General features: G+C 50.2%; 2 protein-coding genes across 2 annotated transcripts; both read right to left on the bottom strand.

Moving 5' to 3' along the window:
• Nucleotides 1–28: 28 nt before the first annotated feature.
• On the bottom strand, nucleotides 29–8500 carry MOV10 (Mov10 RNA helicase). Its single transcript, XM_080367105.1, is given in 23 exon segments — nucleotides 29–312; nucleotides 786–907; nucleotides 1110–1198; nucleotides 1386–1511; nucleotides 1625–1699; nucleotides 1839–2030; nucleotides 2112–2235; nucleotides 2461–2563; nucleotides 2649–2768; nucleotides 2853–3108; nucleotides 3114–3131; nucleotides 3133–3285; nucleotides 3380–3541; nucleotides 3632–3779; nucleotides 3867–4043; nucleotides 4186–4340; nucleotides 4410–4563; nucleotides 4669–4791; nucleotides 5033–5273; nucleotides 5353–5591; nucleotides 5675–5805; nucleotides 5927–6023; nucleotides 7159–8500. Coding segments are annotated over 22 exon segments (3360 nt in total). The 5' UTR covers nucleotides 7521–8500; the 3' UTR covers nucleotides 29–312; nucleotides 786–792.
• An 889-nt stretch (nucleotides 8501–9389) lies between these two features.
• On the bottom strand, nucleotides 9390–21062 carry CAPZA1 (capping actin protein of muscle Z-line subunit alpha 1). Its single transcript, XM_080367129.1, has 10 exons — nucleotides 20921–21062; nucleotides 16421–16484; nucleotides 16108–16159; nucleotides 15213–15276; nucleotides 13806–14012; nucleotides 13325–13404; nucleotides 12799–12877; nucleotides 12231–12302; nucleotides 11533–11595; nucleotides 9390–10953 (listed from the first exon to the last, which is right to left on the bottom strand). Exons 1-10 carry the CDS (start codon nucleotides 20957–20959, stop codon nucleotides 10813–10815), a joined length of 861 nt encoding a protein of 286 aa, XP_080223255.1. The 5' UTR covers nucleotides 20960–21062; the 3' UTR covers nucleotides 9390–10812.
• Nucleotides 21063–21153: the final 91 nt, after the last annotated feature.

The raw sequence follows: 21153 nt of genomic DNA, 5'->3' as shown, positions 1-21153 counted from the left end.
GGGCCCAGAACTTGACTTCAATACACCATTTTTCTCTAAATGTTTATTGCAGGGAAACAAAATGAAGTGTGGCTGCACAGCCATGCCAGCTCTTGGGCCGAGGAGCCGAGCCACCCTGTGCCTGAGCCCCAGTCACCCACTGCAGCAGCGCTGAGCTCCCCTGCACACCCCAGGATGCTCTTTGGAGGCTGGAGTTGTGCTTAAGCCAGTCACTGACTGGTGAGACCAGTCACAAAGAATTAGCTTTCCACAACTGTATCGAAAACCTTAAAATGGAGAGTGATTCCAGTCGAGCACTGGCACGGTCCCGCTCTGCAAGGAGAGAGAGGTGGCTGCCCCACAGTCTGTGCCAGGGCTCTTGGCTGGCAGGACCCCCCTGCCCCTCGGGCTCAGCCCCATCCCCACAGGGATGCATGGTGCACTGGGCACCCCGGGAGTGAGGCAGGGGGAGAGCAGGGAGCTGCTTCAGGCCAGGTGCAGGCCAAGGGGTGCTGGAGCTCCACAGGGCTTCTCCTCCTTTCCCAGATGGGTTTCCTACAGAGAAACCCCATGGCAGAGCTGCCCCCTGATTCAGGAGGGGACAGGCAGCCCCAAAGCAAGAGCCCATCCTAAGTCCTGTTGCACTTGCTGCAGGAGAAGCCTCCCAGGGTCCCTTGTACATGAAACTCTACCTTGGCTCATCCCCGGCCCCGCTGCCCCCCGGGGTGCTGATGCAGCCCGTTCAGCTGTGCCGCTCCTCACCTTGCTCCCACGGGGCTCCACTGGCAGCTCCCAGCCCTGCTCACCTGGCTGCTAATTGCTGAGGTGCAGCGCGTGGAGGTCAGCGGTGAGGGTGTCCTCTGCCGGGCTCTCGTCCTCGTACGGGTAGCCTGTGTAGCCACCCTCCTCCTTGCAGTACCTGAGGAACCTGCGGGCACAGAGCGAGGGGAGCATGGGCAGGAGGTGCCAGTGGCATTGCTGCCTGCGCTGGCCTCGCTGCTTGCAGTGGCCTTGCTGGCTCTGTAGTGCTGGGCACGGCCAGGCACTGTCTGCAGGCAGCAGGGAAGGGCAGGCAGGTGCTCCAGAGCATCGCCTGGGGAGGGGGCCAGGTGCAGCTGGGCAAGGCTGACCTCTGCCAGTGCTGGTCCTTGCTGAGCACGGCCGGGTTACCCACCACGATCAGCAGAGCCTTGGCCCTGGTGATGGCCACGTTGAACCTCTGAAAAGGTAAGAAGAGCGAGGGCTTTACCGTGCAGCAGCGCTTCTCAGCCCCCTCGCCAGCCCCTCCCAGCCACAGGCAGCTCCGCTGGGGTGCTGAGCACCCAGAGCAGCTCTACCTGCCTGCAGGACACTGGGGAGGAGGGGGGAGTGCTGAGGGAAAGGGGTCTGCTCAGGCAGCACAGTACCTTGGGGTTCTTGAGGAAGCCCAGCTTGAAGTCCTGGTCAAGCTGGAGGTATTCACTGCAGCTGCGCACAGTGGAGATGAGGATGATGCACCGCTCCTGGCCTTGGAACTCCTCCACGGAGCCCACCTGTGTCAGGGACAGCAGGTGAGTGTCTGGGGAGCACCCCCAGGCTGGGGCTGGTGGGGGTCCCTCTGCCCATGGCAGGGTGGGCTCCTCTCCCCCGGCACCCAGGACCATACCTTCAGCAGGCTGATGTCTGGCAGTGACCGCAGGGTGGGGTCCAGGGAGGTGATGGCTTTCCGGATCTTCTCCACCTGGGGGGAAGCATGCAGCACAGCCCAGCTGCCATGGAGCCATCCTCAAGTGCCAGCCCCGGGGCTGCCCACCATCCCAGTGCCGCTGCCCCCTGGGAGGTCTCTGCCTGTCCCCGGCCCGCAGAGCCGTGTCCCTCACCTGCTTCCTGTAGGGAGAGATGATGCCGATGTCCTTGGGTGAGACGCTGGGGCAGCCCCCCTTGCCCCGGCTCTGCAGCAGCTTCTTGAGGTAGTGGACCAGCACCTCAATCTCAGCCGTGTTGAAGAACGAGGGGCTCTTGGCTTCTCTCCGGTCTTCCCCACAAACCCCATGGAAGATGATGGGGAAGCCCTGGCGATGAAGAGCGTTGGGCTCTGCTCTGCCCACAGCTCAGGGCTCCCCCATGGGCCCCCTCACTGCTGCACCCCTCACTTTTTTGGGAAGCTCCTCCCAGGCACAATACAGACTCCGGACGTCAAGCTCGATGCTCTCACAGGCCTTCAGCTCACTGTCATAGAAGAGCTCATTGGGGATCCTGAGGATGGCTTCGTGGGACCTGGCAGAGGCAGGACGGTGCCCAGGGCATGTACCACGCAGCCCCAGCACCCTGCTGGGTGCCGTGCATCCAGAATGGTGGGTGAGCTCCCATCTCCCACACCAGCTGGGGCACTATGAGGCTCTGGGGAGTCCGGGATGCACGCACAGGTCTTGCACCAAGCCACACTCAGCAGAGCAGCCCCATCCCCACCTGCGCCCATCCCCATGCTGGCCCCATCCCCACCTGTAGTTCCAGAGCAGTTTGGTGACGAACTGGGGGTTGTATCCTCCACTCGACTTCTTGTACAGGGGGTTGTGCAGCATCAGCCTCTCCAACAGCGAGGTGCCTGCACCCAGCGAGACCCCATGGCTCCCCGCAAGGCTGCTCAGCCCCTGGGCGCTGGCAGCACTTCCATCCCTCTCCCCACTCACCCAAGCCATGCTTGATGGATAGCGGTGACCTCAGGACGGGGCCCAGCTGCTGGGGGTCTCCTGCCAGCACCAGCTGCCCCCCATTGGGGTTGGTCTCTGGGTCCATGGCAGTCAGGAGCCCTGGGTAGAGGGAGAGCTGAGTGAGGGACAGGGGGGTCCCCAGGCCACGCAGAGACGCTGGTCCCTGAGATGGCAGCCACTCACCTGCGATAGCAACCACACTCTCTGGCTCTACCGCCTGGCCGCACTCATCAATGAAGACGTGGGAGAAAAACCCTGGGGGGAAGTTGGCTGATGCCAGCCTAGGGGAGAGGTGGAGTGAGGCTGCCTCAGCATCCCTGCCCTGGCTGGCCATCCTTCCTCTCCTCACCTTCATCCCCACCCTCCTGCAGAGGAAGCGTCCCCTCTGCTGCCCACTCTCCCCCACACCTTCTCCCCACCACACCCCACCAGGCTGCCCTCACAGCCTGGCTGTAGGGCAGCCCCTGGGTCCACCCACTATGGGCAGTGGGGACAATCCCTGGTCCTCCAACCTTCCTGCTGTCACCAGCGTGGTGATGAGGATCCGGTAGCGCCCCAGGTGCTCCTTGCTCAGGTACACGTAGCAGCTCTGCTTGTCATCCCAGTTGCAGCAGGGCTAAACCAGAGGTGTTTGGCAGGATCCTGCTCTCACTGGGAACCGTCAGCCCAGACATGCAGCATGGTGCCTGGATGGAGGGGCAGGGACCTACCCTGATATCGGCGGGCACCTCATGGTAGCTTCTGGAGCTGGCGATGAGCCTGTAGATGTACCGGGGAGCAATGTCCTTGATCAGGCGCTGGCACAGCAGGTCTGCGGCACTGTTGGAAGGGCTGCAGGCCAAGATGCGGGCATCCTTGAAGCACGTCCATACCTAGGTGAGAGGATAGGGTGACAGCACCGAGCCCCACGGGCCAGGGTGGGCAGCAATGCCCAGGACTGGACCTGAGCACTGGCTGCTCACCTGCTTGATGGCTTCTACCACTGTGACCGTCTTGCCTGTCCCAGGGGGTCCAAAAATGAGGTATGGGGCTGGCCTGGACATCCCCGTCACGATGTGCGTCACAGCTCTGCACTGCTCCTCGTTTGCTTGCAGCTTGCGGTCAAACCACCTGTGGCAGCAGAGGCTGAGCGTGCCAGGTCCCCATCCCCTCCTGTCCCTGTCGGTCCCCTCCTGCGCCACAGGCACGGGGACTCACCGGGGCTGGAAGGTGCCTGGGAAGAGGGACTTGTGGCAGGAGGCAGAGGGGAAGAGGAGGCTGGACAAGCCACGCTGCATGGCCAGGGCTGCAGCCCGGTGCTGGACCTGCAGCGGCAGCCGGCTGAAGGTGAAGGTCACGTCGAATCTCAGATTGTTCACAAACTTCTTCAGCAGCCTGGGAAGGAGCAGTGTAAGCAGGGCATAGGGATGCTCCCCCCTGCCTTCCTCAGCCCTTCCCAGCCCACACCCGGCCTTCAGTGCATCCCAGTGGGGCTGCCAGGGCCCTGCCAGCCCAGCCGGGGCTGGACGCCACTCACTTGGAGGAGAAGCCCAGCCTGACCTTCTCCAGCTCCACGCTGTGCACGTAGCCCTTGTACTGGACAAGCGGGGAGCAGTCCCGCTCACTGCTCAGGTGGGCAAAGAGGTGGTCCCCCTTGAGCACAGACGGGCGGTTCTCGGCCACACCAGGCACCTGTGCCGAACAGCCAGCATGATGCCAAGCACGCCGAGAGTGCCAGCACCCCTTCCTCTCCCTACGCACATTGAGGACCAGCAGAGTCCTGTCCTGCACCATGGGCACATCCTGCATGTCGTAGCGTCGGATGTCCACCTCCATCTGGATCTCCTCCAGGTGCAGCAGCAGCTGGAACTTCTGCTTGTAGTTCTCAGCCTGCAAGGGGGCTTCCAGCAGCGACCTGCAGGCAGCAGGGATGTCATCGTGCCCCAGGGACACCCTGGCCAAGGGGCAGCGGGTGGGAGGTGAAGGGCTGGGCAGCATGCCCCCACCCCTTGGCACTCACTGCATGGCAGCCCAGCTGGAGCTGGCACTGGCGCTGGGACCGAGCAGGATGGTGTCCTTGAGGCTCTTTGGGTAGTGGTAGATACCCAGAGGGATTTCCCTCTCCAGTTCGTTTTTCAGGGAGCTGGGGGGAGGGGACAGCAGTGCCACAAGGACTGCAGGGTTGGGCTCACGCTGGGCTGAAACCACCCATGGACCCCACAAGCAGGGCGTCCCCAACCCTGCTGTCACCAGCCATCATGCGGGGATGAAGCACTGTCCCAGGGTGCCGGACAGCTAGATCCCAAGGAGCTGAGCATTGTCCCAGCTGGAGAATAGGCTGGGGCCCTCTGCACAGGATGGCCGCAGGTGACCCTGCCACATACCTGTCAGGGGGGACACCGTCCTCAGTGATGATGGTGACAGGGTGCTGGAGACTGGCCTGGTAAGACTGGAAAGGTGCTGAGGGTCCCAGGTCCTTGGCCAGCTGGCTCTCAGCAACAGCAGCAATGCAGCGCCCGATGCTGAAGTGCTCATTCGGCTCCTTGGTGAACTCGAAGACCACCACGATGCAGAAGAACCCGTTGCAGGTGCTCAGGCACTGCACCTGGATGGGGTATGTGCCGCCTGCGAGGCAAAGAGGTGAGAGCTGGGTCCTGCACCTCCTCCAGCGGGGCAGGGTGCGGGCCAGGGGCCGGGGCCCTACCTGGGTGCAGCAGCAGGGACTGGCCCTGTGTCACCCCTTGCTCATCGGTGAAGGAGAGCTCTCGCGATGGCTGGCGTGGCTGGCACCGCCACAGTGTCACAGCCTCCGTCCCATGGTTCTGCACCAGGACAGAGGCCAAGCAGGGCTTGCCACGCACCACCGGGAAGCGGATCTGTCCGTTGCCCTGGTCGTGCTCCGAGATGATCTCTACCCCATGCTTCCCGCGGATTAACTCGGCCCTGTGGGAAGGGAGGGTCAGACTTTCCCTGCTGGTGTGGGGGATCCCCAGGGCCATGCCGGGGCAGGGTGCTGCTGGTCATACCACTTCTTGGCACGGCTCTGGGGCACTTGTGGACTGGAGCTGGGCTGCTGCCCTGAGGCAGATGCAGACGCTGCCTTTGTGTTTGTCCTGGGACTCCGGTACTGGTCTGCCACCACCACACGCCTCTTCTCCTGCAAGAAGCCACCAGCATCAGTGTGCCCCCAGGGTTCTGCCGGGGCTGGGAGCTCCCACAGAGCCAGTCCCAGTGGGTGCAGGAGCTGCTGTGCTGCCCCAGCCTGGGGCCTCCCTCACCTTCTTGAAGTGCACTGACTCCCCATGCACCTGCACCTGATGGGTCACTCTCAGCGCGTACAAGATGCAGGAGAAGTTGGGTATTTTTGTATCAGTCCTGCACAGACAAGGGAGAGCCCAGCTCGGCTGCGGGGGGCACAAGCAGCTGAGAGGAGGCAAGGAGGGAGGGAAGGTGAAGCAGGGCACTGAGGCTGGGGTGAGGGGCACTCGGTGGCTCCTCTCTGCGCTGGGAGAGGGAGGAGGACTGGGGCTTTCCACTGGCCCCTGCAAATCTTACATCCCTGTAGGCTGCTCCAGCAGCTCCATGCTGTGGCATGTTGTTCCAGCTGTGCCATGGCCATTCCAGCTGTGCCACAGCATCACTGGCCCCAACAGCTATGCAGTCCCTGTCCCTGCACAAGTGTCAGCAGGGCAGGGACGCATCCTCATCCCAAGATCCTCGACAAAGACGCTGTCCAGAGGGGTCAGCTACCTGCACAGCCCCAGGGGCTGAGCTGGCACAGATGGGGGCTCCTCCAAGGCACGGCCACTTTGCTTCTGGCAGTGATGCCTCACCTGGTTCCTCCTCCCACACCCTCGGGCATGTCCCGCAGCTTGCCAATGGGCTGAATCCCGCCTTTGCCAATAATTAACAGTAGTGACATTGCACAAGGGCCAGCGTGACCAGTGTCAGCAGGGTGAGATGGGGAGCGTGGCAGGCAGTGGGTGTCCAAGGCGAGCCCAGGCAGCTGCTGAGGGGCCCATGCAGCTGGGAAACATCTCAGCAGGGCTGTGCTGAGATGGGGGGGCCTGGGAGCATGCCAGGCTGGTGTCTGGAGAGGCAGCTCTGCCCCACACTGCACCTACAGCCCAGCATGACACGGCTGCCCCAGCAATGCTGCTCTGTCCTCTCCATGCCTGCAGGGAGCGGAGCCTCTGCATTTAACTCGTCCAAGTGGTCCTTGCTGCTCAGAAAGCACATGCTCCTCCATCGCCCCCAGGCAGGCAATGAGGGAGAGCCCCTGAAGACCACACTGGCTCCCCAGTGCTACCCTCACACCCAGCTGATGGCTGGAGCTGGCTTGACACCCCATGCAAAGCCCCGGCAATGCTGGCTGGGGACTGGTGATGCTGGCCAGGTACTGGCAGTGCTGGCCGGGGAATGGATGATGCTGGCCTGGGAGGGCGATGGATGATGCTGGCCGGGTGTCCATCCCAGGCAGTGCTGCCGGGGTCCGGCCAAGGGCTCTCACCTGCTCCGAAACTCCTGGTTGTAGATGCCCCGCAGCGTGTCCCGCCGGCTTTCCTGCTCCCGGCCCGTGTCCTGCAGGAACTGCACGAACTGATGTCCCCACCGCCGGGCCTCCGCCAAGCTGAACCGCGGCATGGCAGAGCCGAACTGTGCCGTGCGGAGCCGTGCCGAGGTGCGCAGTGTCGGGCTGGGCTGGGCTGGGCTGGGCTGAGCCGCGTCGGGGCTGGCCCCGCAGGGGGAAACGAAAGCGAAAGGGGCCGCAAGCGCTGCGGGACCGCCCTCCCGGAGCGGGGGAGCGGGGCGGGGGGGGGGGGGGGGCGGCTCCGGTAAGGCACGGCACGGCACGGCACGGCACGGCACCATCGCCCCGTGCCCAGTTCGGGGAGAGCCTCGCCCCGGGTCCCGCAGCGCACAGAGGGTCCCGCCTGCGGCATCCACATGGCAGCGGGGATCGCGCTGGCTGCGTGCGGGGGGACCGGGACCCCGAGGGGCGCGCAGCCCCCTCGCAGGGCTGCCCCAGGCGCGGGGGAAGCGAGTGCCCAGAGCGGGACTGCGGTTGCGGGGCTGGAGGAGCTGAGGTGCTGCGTGTCAAAGGTCTGGGCTCGCCGTCACCCCCAAGCCCCGGCAGGAATCGCTCCCAGGGAGGCGTGCGGAGGCTGCCGCTCGCACCCGTGCTGCTGCCAGGGCAGGAGCGGGGCCCTGGTGCTCTGCATGGCTGTATGCAATGACGGGGGTGATTGCTCCCAGAGCTCACACAGCTGCTCTACCAATGGGGCAGCAGCAAGAGCTGGGTTCTCTGCTCCTGGTTTCCTGAGCTTCCATCCTCCAGCCTGCCTACGAGGGGGGCGATCTGACCTGCCTCTGTGCAAATGGCTCAGGACGCTGGGACCGCGTGTGGTGCTGGCTGGCTGCTGCTTTTGCCTCGCCCGTGGCCCAGGGCTGCTGGAGTAAGCTACTGTTCTCTCCACCTTAGCTTGGGTGGCGTTTCCCCTGCTCCGAGCTCTTCAGGCTGCTGCTGTCTGGGGGTGGCTGCCAGGCTGTGATGGTGCAGGGCCCCTTGCAGGTTGCGGGAGGGCTCGAAAAATGGGGTGTTGCCTTTGAAGAAGTTGCTTGTAAGTCTGTCAGGTATCGCAGGCAGAATCCTGGTGCTTTAAGCTTGAACTTGCAAATGGGTAGGAAAGCTCCTTCCCCAGGGGGCAGCCGCCTGGGCTGGCTTAGCCCAGCAGTCCCAGCTCACTGTCATTCACCTGGGCTCAGCCTCTGACTTCTGTACCTTCACCAGAGCCAGCCTGGGATATGCCTGCTCTGGAGCTGGCCTCAGCCTCTGGTCTCCAGCAGACAACAGCAGATGACTGTAAGGACTAGAACGCCTCTGGGCATGTGTCACCGTGGGGCTGGCACTTGCTTAGGGTCCCGGTGGCTGAGAGTCATGCCAAGCCTTGCTTTTCCAAGGAGGAAATAGGAGCTGGGAAGGGGTGAGGACTGGGAGAGCTGAGTCTGCTGTAGAGAAGGCTGGTGGGGGAGAAGGGCCAGGCAGGGAACAAGTTGGCCTAAAGGATGATTAGCTAAAGATTTGGAGGACAAAGAGATACAAACAGTCTTAAGGCTGGAACAAGTGGCGGCAAACTATTAGCCTAACTAACCCATAGCAGGGAAAAAGCTAACCTTGAGGCAGATAAAAGCTCTTTTGTGTGCATAGCCTTATCTTGCGACCCGCTCCAGCTTCACATTCTTCAAACTGCTGCAGTGCTTGTCTGGATGGGACCACAGCCACAGACGGCAGCACCTTATGTGCTCATCCACCATAACCTTTCCTCTAGGTGCTGCAGCAGGGAGGAAACCCTTTCTAAAAACACCTGCTGGCAGCAGCGCTGTCCTTGAGTAGCGCTCTGCACAGCAGTGTGCAAACCCTCCAGAAGACGGTCCTTGCCACGCACCCGGCACAGGACACATCCAGCAGTTAGTATTTCACAGGCCGAGCAGAAGAGGTGGGGCAGGCAAGACACCGATCAGTGGAATAAGCTTGTCCACCATTTTCCCCAGGGTGAAGTGCTTCATTAAAGCTGCGTGACCATTTTTTCTTCTAATCTGAAAGCTCTCTGGTCTGTGTAGCAGAGTGGGAACATCACCTGTGGGTCTGCGAGCAATACCAGCCCTGCTTTCAGGCTGTTACCTGGAGATCTGCCTTCATCAGGAGCCAACAGAAACAAGCCACAAAAGAACACACACAAATGGCTTTAAAACAAAGATGGGTGTATTTCTACTAGACTGTTTGGTACAGAGATGGCCTGTAAGATGGTCAGTCCTGACAGCAAATACAAATATACTTTATTCAGACAAAACTTCTCACAGAGGATAGACACTTATTTTATGATATTACTGTGCAAAATCTGAAGTGTGATGCACAGGCAGTTCCATCCCTCTCTTCCCAACTCCCTTCTTTGTGTATTTAAAAATAGGAAGACACTAGCCAGTTTAAAAAACAGAACATGCAAGAACACCCAGTGATAACAAAGTGCAAACAAAATGAGTTCACCAAAAGGGTTTCATTTTGCGGTGAAGCCATGTTCTGAGTTCTGAGAAAGGCATTCACATGCCTCTTCAACCTCCCCTTAAGAGAAACTGGTAGGACTGCTATTTCTGATTTTACAGGGGAAAAAAATTAACACAGAGCAAGCATTTAGAGAGCAACAAATAGATCAATTCCAAAATTCCCTTTAAGTATGAAAAGAAACTGGCCACAATTGAGACAAAATGGAAAGATATTTTCTCTCACTTTGGTGCAAGTTTATTTATTTTGTACACTATCCATTGATACACCTGTGATACAAATTCTATGAACCTGCCACAAAGCATTAAAGCACAACATACCTATTATTCTGTAGACATTTGCATTTTTTAATCACCATCCAGCCTACATGGATCACTACCGATTCAACACAGGAACTTGCAGTTCTCTAAAAATGCAGATGTCTGACAACCGTACTTACATGGGGGAGTGGAGGGCAGAAATGTTCACTTTTGGGGAACATGGCTCAAATCTTCAGATAAAAAAAAAAAAAAAAAAAAAAAAAAGTGATGTCCCTGGAAGAGCTGGCTGTGTAGGGATTTCTGTAAAGGATCTTGTAAACTCATTTTATACAGTAAAATCTAAGCCTGCAGGCTTTTTGCTTTGTGGGGGTCAGAAATAATAAGGAGAACATGAGGACGTACTGTCTTTTGCATTTATTATACCTTGCAGCATAGCGCCTTGAGCTGTTGGCAGATTTGACAAACTTACTGGAGGACCTGGAGTGCTGTGTACGGGTGAAGGGAATGCTCTGCACCCTCAGCTGTATTTGTAAAGGGCTTTTCCAGCTAGGAAGTTTTCCAACCAGTACAATCAGTGACTGAGAACAGCTGTACTTCTGAACCATGAATGTAGCTTAATTAAAATGACCTATCAGTAAATGCAGTCACAACAGGAAGTTTATGTGGCAGGAAACACAAAACACAGACAAACGCTGTTTGTTCCACAGTTCTCTCTGAGGCTAGAAAACCTGTTAACTTTGAAAGCCCTAGAAACACGCTGCACTGGTTTAGAAACCATCTACTTGGCATAGGACCACATTTGTTTTTTGCACACAAACACTTCATAGATCTCCTTATTTCTGCACTAAGCATTCTGCATTTCTTTGCCAATCTTGTAGCTGAGGATTTTGTTCCAGTCGATCTTGGTGCGGGTGACGGGTAGCTGCCGGCGTAAGGCTTTGAAAGTGGTGTCTGACATAGTCTGGTAGTTTTCACTGATTGCTGTCTGCAAAAGCAAGTAGATTCAGTTACAGCAGGAGTAAGACACACTGAGAAAAGCATGACTCTCTGTTAAGGCTGCAAAACCCTTTCTACAAGGTGAAGGCATGCTATTAACTAAACTAGTAACGCAGTCACCAGTCTGTGTGCAAGTAAAAGGGTTTCTATTAAACTCCCCTGTGAACGTAGCAGTGTTTCCTTAGGTGTTTCAGTGACTTATTTTTATCGAGTCTCCTTGCACACAGGCTGGGACAATGTAAAAAGCTGTCACACAAATTTCCTCTTCAGTATTTTTAACTGTCACAGACAAAAATACTTAAGACTCACCCACTCCCTTTCCATGCTTGTTCCAGGTATCATTTGAAACCCTTTAAAATAACTATATAGCAAACTTAATTATTAATTACAAGTAGTTTACAGCTACATTCTTTAGACAAATACTACTGTTCTTTTCTAGGTAATTCTTACAGTCAATACCAGATTCAGCCAGAAACAGAATTACAGGTCGGTTTTCCATGTTTCCATTAACTGTAAATGAAGACCAGTATGATTACATCATACTTATTTAACCACCACTGATCCTTACCTGGTACTCGTTTTCTGCATTTTCTATTATCTTAATAAATTCCTTAGCTGTCTGGACATCACTCTACAAAGGGGAAAAATAATTTTTTTATGTTTAAGAGCAACTTACAAAAGCTACACAATAGGTTTTTCAAGTGACAGGCTGAGTACAGAGGAAGAGGATAACATCAGCAGCTTCCGTCTCATGTTTGCAGCTGGGTTCCTTTTGCTCTCTAAGGATGTCTCAGTGAGGTTCAGGACAGAGGTATGTATTGGCTAGAGCTTTTGCTCCAAACTGAAACAGGACTGCACCCTAGTGAGCAAAAGCCAAGTAGACCTTCGTGGTACAGACTGGGGATTTTGTGACTGTTGCTCCCTCTACCGTACCACAGGACTTCTTTTCCCTTACTGTACTGCTCTTACCATTTGTTTTCCTTGCACGTAGGTAGAAAAGCAGATTCTGCCCTCTTTAACTGAACCTCCCAGGATGAACTTTCCGACAGAGACTGTATTTTCCAGTACAGGCAAACTTGAAGCAATCGAGAACCTGGGCTTCCCATGTGACTCTAAGCACTACAACTACATTGACCAGTCACCCTAAAATTACATTACTTTGAAGTGAAGAGAACGTAGAGATAGAAGCACATACTTCATGAGATGTTTAAGAAATAGTGTCTTTATCATAAAAAAACCCAACCAAAAAACTTGTAGCATACTTACTGAAACCTGTACAGAGTCCTGTATATCTTTATGACTAACCAGCTGAACGTTGCCATCCTCATAATAATGAACCTGAACAAAGAGACAAAATGCAAGTGATCATTAACACTCTTTATAATCCCTAGAGCCCCCAAATGCTACCAAAATGGCGCAACAGCATTGTTGTGCCAGTCTTCTCTGCTTACGTGGAGACTAAAAGCAGGATGGATTTTCTAAAAGGTTTCATTCTTTGTCAAGACTGCTCAAGATAATGTTAATGCAGTAAATGCCTAGAGTTGAAATAAGAGCAATTATAAAAGAGTTCATGGTATAGGTTTTAGCCCTATAAAGTGAAGCACACTTGGAGGCGCATAGGGTAATGCTATACAATAAACCACAGGCCAGACTGTAGACCATGCCCGAAACACTAGATTTAATAAATTTCTTGAATTACATAGTTTAATGCCATCTTGACTTGAGAAGGACATTTCAGCTGTGTTTCAGCATCTCATTCCGAGCTGAATGCATTCATGTAAGAGAAGCACAATGCATCTTCTCCTGTTATGTCCACCTGGATTTTGTAACTCACCTGGATTTTGAGCACTGCAGCCACTTGAGCTGTTGGTGGTGTGATGGTAAACTTCCATTCTGATCTCCAACGACCATTCCTAAAAACAATCAAAGCATGAAAACAATTTCCAAGAAGCTTCAACAACAAAAAGAACCAAACTAACAAAAGCAATCTGTTTCTGCTGTCATCTTATGACCAATATTACAGTGCCTTACATGGCACTGAATTAAATTTCTGAAGCACAGCTGAATACGATGCAGCTTCAGTACAGGCTAGCTCCAGTGCACTTGTGCTCAGGAATACGTAAGGGGATAACTAGCTAGCTCTGCTAACGCCTTTCTCTCTGGATAGGTCACTGAGCTACACTGAAACCTTCAGGGAAGCACCAAGGGAGCTGCAAGGAAAAGAGACTACAGCATGAAAAGCAGAACTTCTTGGGAAGTCCAAGGCTACTTGCTCTTCAGACTGTGTCAGACAACATGGAGGATGGGTTTGCTTGAGGACTAGTAAAGGAAGAAAATACACAATGTTGAAATAATCTTACCAGAAGTTTTTGGGCTGGAACTGGTGGCTCTCAATACAGGCAATAATTGTCTGCTGCCCATCTATAGATTTACCATAAACCTGTATTTAGAAAAAGAGTTATAAAGGCCCAAGAGCTGAGGAAAGCCATTCTTAACATCCCTTTTTTGCAGTGTGGTGGCTTGCTGTGTGGTATCTCACCGAGAACATGTACCACTGATTACACTGTTCAACACCTCCACTTGCACATACGTGCAAATACTGCCTCCTTTTTACTAACTGTGGGTGTTCAGATGCTTGGCAGCCATGACTACAAAAAATTAGGTCTAATACGTCTTTACCACTGTGGCATACCCAGCTATTTGCACTCTCTTTGGAACTTGTTATTCCAAAGTTAGCAAAAACGTTAGTGAGGATGGAGAATTCAAACAGCATGGCCCAGCACAGAGTCCACTCAAGGTACCGATTGACACGGAGCAATGAAAAAAAGATAGATACTCAACAGTACAGAAGCCATTGGGGTAATGATCTTTCACATAAGCTCTCAATGCACTGTCACAGGCATCTCTCCATTGTTTTAAAGCTGATTCTGTGTCCTCAGGCTGGGGGTCACTTGCTTCTTTCCTTAAGTGATCAAACTTAAAAGAAAGCTTGTTTCTTGGGTCTAAAAATCTGCCATTGCCCAGATCACCATGTTCTGTGATTAAGACCTGTAAAAGAAGTTGAAATTAAGACACACTTATGCCACTCTAAATGTGCTGTTTTGCATTTTTCCCTGAATATTTGAATAGATATCAATGTTTCAATAGATTCTTTCATTGGGCTATAATATCACATAAAGAAACAAGGATTTTCAGTAATAATTTTAACCAAGAGTAGTTGAACTGAGCTGTAGGTAACCTCTCTGTTCTTCACAGTAATACTGCACCTAGTCTTCTGTCCCAGCAATGGCTGTATTATAATAATGTACATATTCAGCTTAAAGCTGGGCATTCTTACAATACAAACAGGTGGTTTTGCTTTTACAGTTATTTTTGCTATTTTCCTTCCTCATTCTAAAGAAAATGAAGAACTTTACTCTGGAATTTACTATTTATTGTAATGTTCCATTGTTGCAGTAGCTCTTCTTCTGGTCAGGTAGTTGTGGCTGTTTCTAATATACACAAACTAAAGTACACAGTAAAGCAGCACTGTACCTTCCCTCTCCTTTATCTTATTCACTGTAATTCTCTGGCTTCCCAAACATTGGCTTTATTGGTTTTTTGGTTTTTTTGAGGTTGTACTGTAACTTTCTCGTCAAAGCTATTTCTTTGGACAGCCCTCAAAAAAATATCTGGCTCCCATGAACTTATCTGGGACATCAGAAAAGCTAGGTCAGGACTTGGCTCAGAGAACAGAACAGATGGCCAGGCCAGCTTTCCATCTTCTGTAGGACTTGCTGCTTGTTTTCAGAAAAAATCCACCCTGTTCTGCTGGCATGGACTGGACAGTATTAGATTGGTATAATCAAAGATACAACATGTCCTTTAGTATAGGGGGGAACAGATTAAAAATGCAGAAAATGGTAAAAAAAAAACACCCAAACTATTAAGATTCTACTACCAATTGTCAGCAGGAACTATAAGCAGGTAGCAACATAAGAATTTTTAAGTGCAAATGGAGCATGGAGCTTTATGTAAGGAACAACGAATTAGAGCTACTAGGCAGTATCAGAAAAAAACTTTAAGAGAATATCTCACACTTGTTCTATTAAGAACAAAAGTTTAGTAATATATGATGTGAGGGGGGAAGGAGGAGAGATGGTTACTTGTGAGTAGAATGAGCTAGTCAACATCTTGATGAAACAACATTTTTATTGGTTTTACACAGTGTAGTAATACAAACCTCAAGTGTAAAAAGTTTTCCCTTACCTGATCATCATACCCTTCTATCTTCACCGGAGTGAACTGATCCATGTTATACTGTGCAAATGCACTGTTAAGAATTAAAAGAACACGAATGTTAGCACCTTTATTTTGACTCCAGAATAAGTACATTGTGTGATTTATATTACAGACAATTTCAGCTTAATTTGGCAAATAATACACACAAGCACTCTTAAAGAATTTTTCAGTACCTTTTATTGACAGTAGCTATAAAACCCCAGGTCTAAAGCCAGGTTTATTTAGTGATGACCAGAAAAGTACAGAGTTCAAAAGTACAACAGCAGGCAGCCTGGGGGAATATGAGCAAGCCAAGGCAAAGCAGGAACACCCTAGCTATAATTTAGACAGCAGCAAGGTAAACAAACGAGTAGACTAATATTTACAATTTTCTTATGTAAAGACCTGATGACTGACATGTCACCCAGCTTGAAGTAAAATCTTAGCATCAAAACCCTTGTATGCATAATCTTTAAGTGCCTTATAATGAGACTGTGCAAGTAAACAAGATATTTTGAAAGCTTTTTTTGAGGGCAGTTCTTTTTCTAAACTTCAGCTAAGGATTACTCAGTATTTCAGGCTCCACTTGCTTTACAAATCACGCTTCAACAAGATCAGGCATTCCTGCTGCTACAGAGTTAAACTTTTTGGCAGAGTGCCTTCCTGTCAGTTCTATACAGCCTCTACAGTACAAATTCCAATTTAGGGCTTTTAAAAAGAAACATCCATGCCTTTCATTATGTATTTTGTTGGGGGGATAAGGAATTAAAGAAGATTGCTCTCAATACAACAAAGGGCTTGCTTTGTCACAGAACGATGGGCATAAGAAAACATACGCATCTCTGATGGTAATTTGACTTGCGTTTGAAATATTAGTACTTACTGTGCTGCTCCTTCCCTGAGAAGATTGTCATTGTTAAGCAATAACCGGACATCTGGAGAAGAGAAAGTTCAGTTAGGTTATTAGATTTTTTGATCAAACGTTTTTCTTTATGCATTTCATTTTCAACTGTACAGATGCAAACATTAAAGTGATTAAATAGTTTCATTAAGCATATGTAGTCACGGAGTGACAGCATGCTTTTCCCTCACCACTTCTTAACCTTAAAAGCAGTATATTGTGACGCTGCCTTAGCCTCTGACAACAGATGAAATGAGAAAAAAACGCCACCGATCATTTTTCTTTATTTACTTACCATTGAATACTTCATTGAATTCTCCAGGGGGTGCGTGAGTGATGAATTTTGCAGCTATACGCACCTACAATGAAGCAGAAAAGTAATTGAACTGAAGAAGAAAGATAATTTACTGAGTTCATACATTCTGCAACCTACAATGAAGCTATTCACCAACAAACCCAGCTCTGACTATGATAGGAAGTGCCAGATTTAGGGAGACATCTAGGCATGCATTGTCAAAATAGACTAAACCCAGATTTTATTTTTTTTTTCAGTGTAATTGAGCAGAATAATTCCAAACATATTCAGGAAGTTCACATGGGCACCTGTAAAAATGTGGACTGTTCCACCTGCACAGTACTAACCTATTTAAAGGATATGAATGCTGGCTAGCCACTCCCTTTGGCAACATTCCGAAACAATGTTTTTTCCTGATCCTTGCTAGTAATCAGAAACCTAAAGGTTTATAAAGGTATATAAAGAAACCACTGCAGTAGAAGTGACAGTGTAACTGGATAGTAACTGGAGCACAACCCCGTAGCTAAGGAGTGTCTGACTGTTTTGCAGGACACCATCATTCCCTGCGATGCAACTTGTTTGTTGCTGATGACTGGCTGAAGAAGATGCCACAGCTTCACAGCAACAACATGTGAAGGATGAGAGGTTGATCCCTCTATAAATGGAGCAGCAAATCGATTACATTGACTGCCATGGGACTGCTTCCAGAGTTAGTTATGCCCATGGACACTGAAAAGCCACAGACGTGCTCAGGGTGCAGAAGGTGCTATGGAGATGCAAAGTAAAAAGCTGGGAACTGTCAGAAATAGGGGAGGTGACAGAAAGTGCCAAAATGACCCACAGAAGTCAGACAGAGCCTCCAAACAAAACCATGAAACCACCTACACTTCAGCAGGTGTCCTTTCCCCCCTGCCCCCCCCCCCCCTTGACCCTCTAATGCTGCCCTGGTCACTTGTAACCCTAAGCAGCGAACACACCACCTGTGCCATTCGGTGGCATATTACTCCTTTCATCTTGTGGTATTTTATTGGAAACTGTACTGTAGTCCAGCCATGAACTGTCAGGAGAGTGGAAGAATTCAAGCATGTGGAACTGTGAGTGACACCATAAATAACTGAAAAGGCTACCTATAAGAAAAATACCTGAATGCCTGCAAACTTTGAAGCTGGAAAAGAAAAACCCGTTCTCTGTAAACTTTGAAGCTGGAAAAGAAAAACCCATTCTCTTCTAAAAAGTAGTAAGACTGCACCGTGTTCTGAAATCCAATACACGTCTTGCATTGTTAGAATTTAGGTGATCTAGTTATCGATTCTGCTGAAAACTAGTAAGTGTTTATGGTTTTCATAATCAGATCTTTTATGGTTTTTACAGGACCAAAGGGAACAAGAGTCATCTTGGAAGACTTGAAACAGGAAAAGACACAAAATTAAACCTCTCCCTTAGAATAATAAAAACGTCATTTCTTCCAATAAGCACAGCTAACAAAGCTGTGCAATAAGCCTTTCTTGCTCAACTAGACATTTATTGAAGATGACTGCAGAACAGTGCTCATTACAACTCTGATTATTTTTTCTACTTTTCATTTTGAGCAGTAAAACAAAGGAGTGTGTATATAGCCAACTAGTTCGGCTGAATTATTGTCAGAACTGAAAATAACTTGCTTCTCTCAATAGTCTTCCCCATTTTAATTAGAAATTGTTGTTTGTCACAATGATTTAAAGCAAGCCATGAAAGGAAATAAACACCTTTCCAAACAAAGGGTACACGGCCTTATTCCAACAGTATCAAGTAACAACTCTGCCTTAATTGGATTAGCTTCAGATAAAAATAATTGTCTTCCAAACTAGCACCTAATTTTAAAAAATGTATATACTCTTTCTGTCTTAAGTAATTAAGCAATACAAACGAAAAACTGAAAAGTCAGTAACTTGTGTAATTGATACAATACGGAATGTCAAAACATCTTCTAAATTTTTGCTTTTAGATAAGGTTGGTAAATATACAGCAACAACATAGCTCTTACTGTTGGAAAATTTTTGCCATTTTAAGAACTGTAATTCAGACACATTGTTGCCATAATCTTGTTAGATTTCACTATCAGATATCTGGATGGTGACGAAGATCACCTAACAGTAATTAAGGGGGGCACTGCTGCTTTATATCCTCTGTGGACTTTGCTGAGAGCCAGCCTTAAAGGGCTGAAAGACTTCTAAAATCACACCATGTGCTTTTCTAAGAAAACGCAAGTGTAAGCATTCATACAAGCATTATCACTGTGCTAAAGGGCTTACAAATATGTACCACTTCATGCCATGATGCCTCTCAGTGGGAGGACTGTGCTAGAATACATCCTGCAAATTAATTCCCCAGGTAAACAGATTCTCTTTTATAAAGTGGTTCAACAGATGGACAAATAAGGCCCCCCAAAAAGCCGTAAAACTTATAAATTTATGAACAATGTTGTGGCTGTAGAATCATACTGTAATGGAACCCTCATAAAAGGGACCACTGTTTTAATATGTTGGCTTTTAGATCAATGGATTCTCATAAAGAGATCCTTGTAAAAACCACAAATCTTACAGGATAGATTTTTAGTCTTCCAGAAATTCTTCCACTTGGAAGGATGAACAAAATTAAATCAACCCAGAAAGGACTCTGCATTTTAAATCAAATGTTATTACAAAAGCAGCCATAACAAAGCAAACGCTGCAAGGTGTTCACTTTCATAAAGTATCCCTAGCCCTGCCTCTCTTGCACAGCAAAGGAATAAAAAGCATTCAAGTCAAACTATTGAAATCAGGAGTGGAGTGCAGGAAACAGGTTGTGGAGTAATTAATTCTAAATGTCAAGCATTTGAATCAGTTGGTTTTTAGAGTTGTTTTGTTTCAAAGTGGTGTCACTGCGGTGGCAGGATGTTCATTTGCAGAAGCATGAAAATAAGACTTTCTGCAAACTGACCTACTTCCTGGCCATTGTTGCCATTTCAGGTAGTGCTGCAACACGTTAGCAAAACAAACTTCCTCCTTCTAAAATGGGGAAAGTGTCTGAGAAGGAAGCTGCAGAACCATTAGTTTAAGCTGGCAAAATGGCAGCAGAATGAACTTAGGTAGACAATAGGATACATTGCAGTAGACTTTAAACTAAAATGAATCCTTTAGGTTACCTAAAATATGCCTATAGAGAATAAAGAAGTGAGGCTAGGGGGAGAAGGAATTAATTTTGTTGCTCTATTAATTTGTTCTGTTTGCTTTATTTTAAAGCATTGGTAAACTCACCTAAAAAAGGAAACATATATAAAAGTCTTAGACCTATCTGAATGGTTATAAAATAGACACTGCAGTAAATTCTTGTTGCATGTTTCTTCTTCAGATCCTTGCTTAAGATTATCCTTTTCTACCTGTGCTAGGCATGGAGCTACTTTAAACTGAATCTAGGATGCCTGAGCTGGGACATGAAGTAGAACAAAGGCTCTGATTTCAAGCGAAATCCCATCTACTTTGCCAAATAAATTACTTGGGCGCACATAGTTCTGAAGAGCCTCTTCTTGAAGGAAAGACCTTCCCTGCAAGTGCTTTGAAAGAATTGCAGATTCCAGGTGAATGCAGTGGGAGGAGGAAAAACACCACCCACTGACCCCAGGTTCTTGCAACACTGACTCTCCTTCCCAGACTAAACAGTTAGCCGAGATGTAAGCCTAAAACAGGGACCTTGGGTGTATTTCCAGCTCTTTAAGGACTTGCTAGATTACCACAGGTGATTTACTTCACCTCCTTCACTCTCAAACCTGTACCACCCTAACACCCAGAATAACACAACTCCAGTTTTGTTTTAATTTTCACATCAAAAGCAATGATGACTTCATTTTTAAACTACCACTTGTACGTAACTAGCGTTACCTGGCAGAAAAGGTAACCCCTTCGCCTGTTAAATGAAACTCAGTGCTGCTCTTAAGACTGTAATTTTCCCACATTCCTATGCAAGAGGAACAATCTGTTCACTTCTTTCCCAAAATAAATATTCCTCTATTTGCTTCTGCTTAGGCCCTTGCAGCCAGTATAACTTGTAGGATTTAAATAAAAGTTACTGTCAGCAGCAGGGGCAAGCAGAAAACGTGAAGACACGTTCTGAAGGTGTTTTGGAACGGAACAGGTTGCACAGCACCTTTTAAAGACACCGTTGCCTTTTACTAACCTAAGAAAAAAAAAGCTGAAAGCAAATATATTTTCACGCACAAAGGTGCGCCGAGACTCCTCAGCCGCACCCAAGCAATACAGAAATCGAAACGCAAAACGTTGCGCTGGTAAGTAACCGCTGTGCCCGCCCAGCCGCTCACCCGGGCAGCGCAGGCCCGGCCGGCATCCGGGGCTCGTCTGCCCCAAGGCAGTGGGAGACTAGGCCACAGGTCGCCCGCCAACCCCAGCTAAACCTCCTCACTACCCTCCCTACCTGCTGCGGAGAAAGTGAGGCCAGCCCACTGTGAAAGTACAGCCGCCTACCTACCTTTTCCTCATCCGACACTCGGTCCTCGAAGTCGGCCATTTTGGCAGCTTTGGGCCCAGCCCGGCCCCGCGCGGAGCATGCCGGGACCGGCGGGCTGGGCGCCGCCGCCGGGCTGGGCCGGAAGTGCGGCCAGCGCCATATTGGCTGCGGGCAGACGCCGCACGGCAGCCACGCTGGGGGGGGTGGGCCTGCCTGGGTCGGGTAGGGCTGTGCTGGCAGAGCCGGAGCGGTCG

The sequence above is a fragment of the Falco punctatus genome (assembly GCF_963210335.1).
Source record: "Falco punctatus genome assembly, chromosome: 17".
NCBI classification, from domain to species: domain Eukaryota; kingdom Metazoa; phylum Chordata; class Aves; order Falconiformes; family Falconidae; genus Falco; species Falco punctatus.
Note: the sequence above shows the minus strand (reverse complement) of the source record. Positions and strands in the feature narration are given on the sequence as shown.

Coding starts and splice junctions, on each gene's coding strand:
- CAPZA1 (XM_080367129.1), bottom strand. CDS start 20,959: ATGGCCGACTTCGAGGACCGAGTGTCGGATGAGGAAAAG. Junction 16,160..16,420: donor ATTCAATGAAGTATTCAATG/GTAAGTAAATAA, acceptor TCTCTTCTCCAG/ATGTCCGGTTATTGCTTAAC. Junction 15,277..16,107: donor CTCAGGGAAGGAGCAGCACA/GTAAGTACTAAT, acceptor AATTCTTAACAG/TGCATTTGCACAGTATAACA.